The 9,077-nt window shown below is 40.5% G+C and overlaps 1 protein-coding gene across 1 annotated transcript; it reads left to right on the top strand.

The window, feature by feature from the left end:
- The first annotated feature begins 7,624 nt into the window (after positions 1 to 7,624).
- LOC141627759 (uncharacterized) lies at positions 7,625 to 8,703 on the top strand. The gene is made up of 2 exons (XM_074440979.1): positions 7,625 to 7,809; positions 8,208 to 8,703. Exons 1-2 carry the CDS (start codon positions 7,625 to 7,627, stop codon positions 8,701 to 8,703), a joined length of 681 nt encoding a protein of 226 aa, XP_074297080.1.
- The last annotated feature ends 374 nt before the right edge of the window (positions 8,704 to 9,077 follow it).

Raw genomic sequence — 9,077 nt, 5'->3', positions numbered from 1 at the left:
ATTGTCTTATTCCGATTATTATTAGGAATTACCATATTATTATTATACTTATTATTTTATTATTAAATCCCGCTTCAAATCCCGACTACTACTCATACTAGGCTTAACATAATTAGCCCATTGATCCATATCACACGGCCCAAGGCTTAATTGACTTTAAATCCAATTCCAGACTTGCTTACTTACTTTATTATTTAATTGACGTCTTATTTGCAATTATTATTAGAAATGCCTTTAATTAATTATTTAAATTTTAAATTACTCTCATAAATTATTATTAAATTACGGGGTATTACAGTCACTGGTGTAGTCACTTTGACTTTGGGTTTGACAACAAACCTACGATAAGGCACACTATCCCCCTTAGGATCTCTCAAAGACACTTTCTTTTGGTGACAGTCTATTCTAGCCTTATACTTACCCCACCAGTCCATCCCGACTATCATCTCAAAACCATCCATAGGGAACTCCAACAAGTCAAGTGGAAGAACAACTTGCCCAATAACCATGGACACCCCTTTATACAGTTTCCCACAAGACACTGACTCCCAAGACGGTGTAAAGACTTCATCTTTTACAGACATAAACTCTCCCAAACCCATAGACTTAGCATGACTTGACGATACAAAAGAGTGTGACGCCCCTAAATCAAACAGAACAATAGTAGGAACGTTGTTAACAAGAAAATTACCGGTGATCACGTGAGCATCATCCTCTGTAGCTTGCTTATCCATCATGAAAAGTTTTCCACTACTCTTTTGGACTCCCCCTTATGTCGTACTAGCTAATGTATAAGACTTGGAAGCTGACACCTGATTGGTATTAGCCGTCGATCACTGATAAGAATTATCGCCATTGCGGTTGGAACCACCGTTGTTATTACCCTACTCTCCTCGGTTGTTCCCCGACCTAGCTGGCCGATTGCTAGCATAACTCTTTGTCGGTCCCTGAGAAAAGTTCATCTGAGACTGTCTCTAAAGCCTCTCCCAAGTGCACTAGTACACTCATGCCTCTTGTGGCCAACACCACCACAGTTGAAACATGCGATTCTCCACCTGCTGCTACTACCACGACCACGCCCATAAGAAGATACACTACTGAAGCCCGACCCACAAGAATAAGCCTTTGCCTGATTGTGGTTACCGCGCTTATAACCAGATTGGACACCTCCATCACTCTAAGCCTTCCTCTTTTTCGAGCTTTTCTCCCTAGTTTCCTTGTCCATTTTGTCCAACCTCTCAGTTCGCCCAGCTCTCCAATACACCGCCTTAACATCAGTAAGAGTCCCCGCCGGTAGCTTCTCCATGATCTGGTAAGTTAACCCTTTCTATAAAAGAAGTGATAAGTTCTCCGGACTTAGCCTATATCCTCAGCATACCTTGACTTCTCGTTGAACTTGTAGTAGTATTCTGTCACTGTCATGTCCCCGGTCATCCTAAAAGATTCGAACTCATCACATATCTTGCTGCAAACATGCCCCGGAACAAACTCATTCCTCATAGCTCTCTTGAATTCGGACCACGGAATTGCAGTCTTACCCTGCTTCAGATACATGTTTAAGGCACTGTCTTTCACCTTATCCCTCTACTCTCCAGCTGAATCCCTTAGGTAAAACGTAGCTTGTTCCACCTTAAACTCCTCTGGACAATGCACCACCTCAAGGATATTCTCCATCTCACGATGCCAGTTGTCGAGCAGAATCGACGCATCTGTACCCACAGAGTTAGTGGGTTTGAAGCGAGATATTGTAGTGCTCATCTTGACAAAGTCTACCCCACCCTCCTTATCCTTCCCCATCTTCGTGAGGGTCTCGTTTAGTGCGTCTTGGTGCTCAAGCATTTTGGCAATATCCTCAATGATCATCTCCTGAGCCTTATCATACGCGACTGATCTCTTTAACGGCATATATGTGAGCTATAAAAAGGAGATAAACGTAAGCACATAGCCTACGGCTCAAAGCAAATATGACCCGCACAAGGACTTCCTCGATCGAGTAACCACACATACTCGATCGAGTATCCTACACACTCGATCGAGTACCCCAACTCCAGAAGTTGTCCAGAACTGACATAAAACATACTCGATCGAGTCATTTACATACTCGATCGAGTCACTTACGTACTCGGTCGAGTACACAAAACTCGATCGTGTACTCCCCTTACTCGATCGAGTAACACGACTCTAGTAGCTACTGCCAAACACATACACATAACCACTCGATCGAGCCACACCTACTCGATCAAGTCCACCCTACTCGATCGAGTTTCCCCCACTCGGTCGAGTCATGCTCACATACTATACAACCTGCATACTTTTATAACTTTACGTAAACAATAACATAACATACAACATCAAATCCCCTATTCACATGTTACTAATACGGCCATATTATAAATCCACATCTATCACATAAACATGTTCTAAATCATGAAATCATATTATTATGCAACATTTACTTCACCTTTTTCTAACCAAATCATCCATTCAACCACACACTTCATCCAACATATGCATATGAAACAACAGTAAAAAAGTAGCGATCCCATGACACCCCATAGTGACCGGTTCGTTCGCGACTTTAGGGCGTCTCCCAGGCCTTTGTATTATCTCCGAACAACTCGTACCCAGGTTCATTTTAGTTAGACTCCCTACATTTATTAGGTTCATTGGTTAAAGGTTCCAAAATCGTCGCTCTGATACCACTTTGTAACACCCCCATACACTAAGGTACCTTACCAAGACCGCCCTAGCACATGGAGATGCTACTATCTCGGTTACCCGAGGTATATTAATCAAAAGAGACCATCAAGAAACGTATTTTAAGTATAAAATTTTAATGTGCGTACATCATAACGAAAACTGAAATAAGAAATGCAATGTCTCAAACTGAAACCAACTAAAGTAAAACGGTCTCAACAAAACACAGCGGAAGACTAAAGACTCTGATATGTTATGACTCCATCCCTGGTTAGATCCCGCGTGCACTCTAAAGAAATACCTGCTAATCAACTGCTCACCATCCCCGAATGGATCACCACAGTTTTCAAAACATTTAAACGAGGACAGTTACTGCATAAACAAGATAAGGAACAATAACATCCAATTACACAATCACATTCCTCCAACTCCATCTCATCATCAATAACTTGACTACAAACTAAGGTGTGTATCCATGCCAGAATATCCATCTCAACAGATATTCTACACTGCCAGTAGGGACCGCAGACGTACCACCTAAGCCCCGCTCAACACCATAGTGTGAATAACCCATGTCTATTAATGTGAACATCCCCCTTATGACGGGAACCACAATGGGTGAATCAAGGGCGTGAAGCCATTCCCGCAAGTGACTCCACTCAGCCGAGGACGCACCTCGCAAACCATAGACCAACAAAACAACCAATCCACAATACCAATATAAACAAGCCAATTCCAAATAACAATGAAAATAATCATGCCAATCAAACAATCATGCCAACTTATATAATTTACACAGTCAACTGAGTAGAGAAACCCTACTTGAGATGAAATCATCATAATCAACGTAGCAGATCAAAAACCTTCCTCTACGAAATCACCTCCTATAATCAAAATCACATAATCACAAATCTATCACATAATACTCCCAAAAACCCCCAAATCACCGAATTAGGGTTTAACCAACATAAACTATATGTCAGAAAAACAATATAGAAACCTTACCCACAAGATGACGATCACAATGGTACGATGAACTCAAAAATCCGACAACCCTAGCCCTTGATTTGATAGAAAATTGATGTGACTCGTATTTATGCACATTTAGTCCATTAACTAGCCTCGTACCTATGCTTTCTTGCATGTATTAGGGTCGTTTCTATCTTAATCTTCCTACTTTGCATATTACATGAGGTTTTGTACCCTTGGTAGGGAAGGAGCTCTAACCTTGGGTATATGAACCAAAATGGAGCTAAATTGATCGCATCCAATGACCAAGCATCAAAGAGGAGACCGATACTAAAGGCCTAATTAGATAGAACAAATAATTTGGCAATGATGAAGGACCGCCACGGCTCCTCAGTGATCCCCACGGATCATGAGGCAGCCAAATGAAGAAGAAGGAAATCCGCATGGAAGGACATGTGTCTCATGCTCGGCCCGAGCATCCCATTGCTAAGGACGGGCATCCCAAGTCTCTGCTCAGGCGTCCCAAGTCTCTGCCCGGGCATCCCCAAAGCAGTTTGAGCATCCTTTGAAGGAGCATGAATGGGCAACAACAGCATGAATGGGCGTCTCCATGGAGGACTTACAAGGCGTTAATCTTCATTTTAGGCACTTAGTCGTCATTTAAGCCCTTAGTTAACCTAATACTATTACTTAGTATAAATACTCTCTTGTAATAGAAGATTGGCATCAAGCCATTAGAGTAGATTAGACATCAATTAGCTTAATTATATATTAATCCTTCCTTAGTTATTGTTCAATAATTCTAGATCTAGTTGGTAATTTGAATATTATTTTGGGGATTATTGGAGAATTGACAACTCTTCATCATCAATCAAGTTTTCTTCTATTATTCTTTGCATTATATTTTGATCATCCTAAGTTGGTACAATTTCCTTACTCTTTACTTAATCCTTGTTTATTGTTTTCTCTTAAATGATATTTAGACTTGTTAAGATGATTGACACCTTCTTAACTAGGGTAAGTGGGGGATTAAGGGAGTTAATCATGGGGTAGATCTTTACTTAATGAGTTCGTATGATCGCTTGTTTGTTGTAGTTTTAACTTATGCACATGTTATGCTTAATGAAATGCTTGATTGACAACCTAGCATGAATCTCTTATCCATTCAACAAGACTTTTAAGACATAAACTAACTCAAGGCCTGTTAGACCATGCATATAGTTGAATATGGAGAATTAAGTCGACTTTTAGGTGTTGCAAAGTCTTGACCGATTCGGCTCCGAGACCCAAAACATCCTAGCAATTGTAAGAAATACACTAACTCGATTTCACTACAACAATAATATGCTTACATATATGAAACTTGTTTATGATATCTAACTAGGATTTCCTTATGAACCCATGACACCCTAGTGCTATTTATCAAATTGTTTACACTCCCATTTACTTATCTTGCTTTGTTATTTCATTTATTTACTTTTACTTGTCTAGTAATTTAGATAACCATCTCAACCCAAACTAATTTGTGACTTTAAGGCATTACAACTTGCAATCGATAACTTAATCCAATACCCGTCCCTTGGGATCCGACCTTTACATACCACTCTACTAAGGGTAGTTTTTGAAAACTATAAATATTGTTTGAGGGCGTACAACGAGACGTTCATCAAAATGGTGCCGTTGCCGGGGACGGTGTTCAATTGAATTGTTTTTGTTTGTTGTTTTTAGTTGTCTTTCATTGCCTTGGGGAAAAGCATTTCTTCAAGGTATTTCTCACCTTTTTCTTAGTTTACATTGCAAGATGGACCTTATAGGTTGTTGTGTAGAGGACCATACGGGTTCTACTCTCTTAAAATACCCTTTGGAAGCATTGGAGGCCTTGGAAGAAAGTAAGGCCAACTGTAAACATTGGGCATTGGAATTAGATCTCCTTGAGGCCGCTCTAGCCAATAAAGAGCTCACCTATGAGCAATCCATGAGGATCGATTGTATCCTCAAAGAGTCATCATAACCCATCAAGGTGGAACAACCATTGACGGTAGAAAGTGTAATAGAGGTGGCAAGCGTAATGGAGGTGGAAAGTATTCCCAATGAACCATCAAAGGTAGAAGTTGAGGTACAAACTCCATCTTTAAGACCCTTTCCCCCTAATTTGAAGTATGCTTAGCTTGATGAGTCTAAAACCAAACCCGTGATTGTCAATAAAAAACTTGATGACTGTCAATTGGAAAGTTGGCTTGGTGTTTTAAGAGAATATGAAAAGGCTATAGGTTATAGTCTAGATCACCTTATGGGAATAATCGCCGACTTTTGCATGAATAGGATTCATTTAGAAGAAGACCATAGGCCTCCCATTCAAGGCCAAAGGAGACTTAATCCCCATATGCAAGAAATTGTAAAAGCGGAGGTTATAAAATTACTTGATGGGGAATCATTTATCCTATATCGGATTCCTTGTGGGTTAGCCTTGTTCAAGTAGTACCAAATAAAGGAGGTACCACGGTGGTGAAAAATGACAAGAATGAGCTAATACCCACAAGGAAGATCACCGATTGGCGAATCTGTATTGATTATCGTAAGTTGAATTCCGCAACAAGAAAGGATCATTTCCCTCCTCCATTCATTGATCAAATGCTTGTGAGTCTTGCCTCTAACAAATTATTTTGCTGCCTTGACGGGTATTCGGGGTTCTTCTAAATCCCAATACACCCGGATGACCAACACAAGACCACTTTCACATGCCCTTATGATACATTTGCCTATAGGAGAATGCCCTTTGGGCTATGTAATGCTCCCGCCACATTTCAACGTTGCATGATTAGTGTCTTTTCCGGCTACCTAAAAACCATAATGGAAGTCTTTATGGATGATTTTAGTGTCTATGGGAAAGATTTTGAATCATGTTTGCATAACTTGTCACTTGTCTTGCAAAAATGTGAGGATGTGAGTCTTGTGTTGAATTAGGAGAAATGTCATTTCATGGTCAATGAAGGCATTGTCCGAGGTCATTTGATTTCAGAAAAGGGCATCGATGTTGACAAAGCTAAGGTTGAGGTGATAGAGAAATTACCGCCGCCCGTAAATGTCAATGGGGTGCGGAGTTTTCTCGGTCATCCGGGGTTTTACCGATGATTTATAAAATATTTTTCCAAAATTGCAAAACCCCTCACTCAACTTTTGATTAAAGATGCCCAATTCTAATTTACTCATAAGTGTGTTGAGGCTTTTGATAGGATCAAGGAGGCCCTAATTTCGGCACCAATTATTCAACCGCCAAATTGGGAGTGGACTTTTGAGATAATGTTTGATGAAAGCAACTATGCCGTTGGCGCGGTTCTTGGCCAACATATTGGTAAAGCTTTACATGCCATATATTATATAAGCAAGACCCTTGATACCACATAAGTCAACTATGATACCACGGAAAAGGAACTTCTTGCTATAGTGTATGCTTTGGACAAGATCCGCTCCTACCTACTTGGATCAAAAGTAAAAGTGTTTTCGGACCACCGTGCTCTTAGACATCTCTTGGTGAAGAAAGAATCAAAGCCACGCTTGTTGAGGTTGATATTGTTGCTCCAAGAATTTGACTTAGAGATAAGAGGCAAGAAAGGGGCCGAGAATGTAGTTGCGGATCATTTGTCAACGATTCGGTTTGACAACAATGAAGACGATACACCAATAATTGATTCGTTTCCCGGTGATGTTCTAATGGCCATCCACACACAACTTGAGAGACATACAACACCATGGTTTGCCGATTTTGCAAAATACATTGTAGGAGGAGTCCTTCCTTCGAATTTGAACTACAATCAACGAAAGAGATTTTTATTTGACGTGAAGAGATATTTTTGCGATGACCCCAATCTCTACAAAGCATTTAGTGATGGTCTTTACCATAAGTGTTTGACACAATGGGAAGTTAAATGAGTTTTGGAAGGTTGCCTCTCATCCCTCTATGGAGGACACCGTGGAGCAAGAAGGATGGTTGCCAAAGTCCTACAATCGGGCTTCTATTGACCTACCATGTTTGAAGATTCAAGAGAATTTATCATTCATTGTGATCCTTGCCAAAGGACCGGGAACATATCTTGGAGAAATGAGAAGCCACAATGAGGTATTTTGGAAGTTGAAATCTTCGATGTATGGGGAATTGACTACCAAGGTCCCTTTATATCGTCCTAAAGCAACAAGTACATTCTAGATACCGTTGATTACGTATCAAAGTTAGTAGAACCAATTGCTACTCCAACCGACGATGCAAAAACGGTGACCAAGTTCCTAAGAAAAGTGATCTTCCCAAGGTTTGGATTTCCCAGAGAAATTATTAGTGATGGTGGAACACACTTCCATGAGAAGAAACTTACATCTCTCTTAACAAAGTATGGTGTTCAAGATAGAACCGGCTTGAGATATCATCCTCAAACAAGCGGTCAAGTAGAAGTTTCCAATAGAGAGATCAAGCAAATTCTTGAGAAGGTTGTTAACAAGACTCGTAAGGATTGGAGCATGAAACTTGATGACACTCTTTGGGCTTATAGAACGGCCTACAAGACACCCATTGGAGCTTCACTTTACAAGCTAGTCTATAGAAAGGCTTGTCACTTGCCAATAGAGTTGGCATACAAGGCCTTTTGGGCAATCAAAGCTCTCAATATTGATCTCAAGCTAAGTGGAGAGAAGTGGATCTTGAAAATTGAAGAGTTGGAAGAATTTCGGCTTCACTCATATGAGAATTCAAAGATCTACAAAGAACGCACCAAAATGCTTCATAACAAGAGAATCAAGGAAAAAGCATTGCACAAGGGAGACAAAGTCCTTCTATTCAACTCTCGATATCGGCTATTCTCCGGAAAGTTGAATTCACAATGGACGGGTCCTTTTGTGATCACAAATGTTAGGAACTATGGAGACTTTGAGATAATGTCGGAAGATGGGAATCGGTTCAAAGTCAATGGTCAACGGATCAAACCTTACTATGAAGGAGCTTTTGTAGGAGAAGTTGAGGCCATCCGTCTTAAGCTTCTCCCACCATGATTTAACCATTGAAATGGAGGAGAGTTTGGTGGAGTCCTCCCTAAACCACCACTTATAAACATACTAACTTACATTCTTGCACATTAACTTCATTGCATTGCATTTCAATTCCTTGTTTTAAGTACAATTTTTGACATGAGAGCAAGTGAGGGAGGGTCACTAATCAAGTTTGATGTGTGAAGGTTATGAAACTCAAGTGTGGGGAAGCTTTTGCCTAGGCTAAGAGAGAGCCTTTGTCACTCAACAAAATAAGAGGAAGCCATAGAAGAGCTAAAACGAGGATCCCCATGAGTTGGCCTCAACTCGTGGGTGTTGGAGCCAAGGGGATTGAAAGAATTTGAGCTGAAGCAAAATTCGGGCGTCTTAGTATCGGT

This window comes from Silene latifolia, chromosome Y, assembly GCF_048544455.1.
Source record: "Silene latifolia isolate original U9 population chromosome Y, ASM4854445v1, whole genome shotgun sequence".
NCBI lineage: Eukaryota > Viridiplantae > Streptophyta > Magnoliopsida > Caryophyllales > Caryophyllaceae > Silene > Silene latifolia.
This window is presented reverse-complemented; position numbering and strand designations above follow the sequence as displayed.

Bases quoted from the DNA above. Each gene is read 5' to 3' on its own strand.
- LOC141627759 (XM_074440979.1), top strand. From the start codon at position 7,625: ATGGAGGACACCGTGGAGCAAGAAGGATGGTTGCCAAAGTCCTACAAT. The intron at 7,810-8,207 runs GTATGGGGAATT...TTGGGCTTATAG, and splicing joins TGGAAGTTGAAATCTTCGAT to AACGGCCTACAAGACACCCA.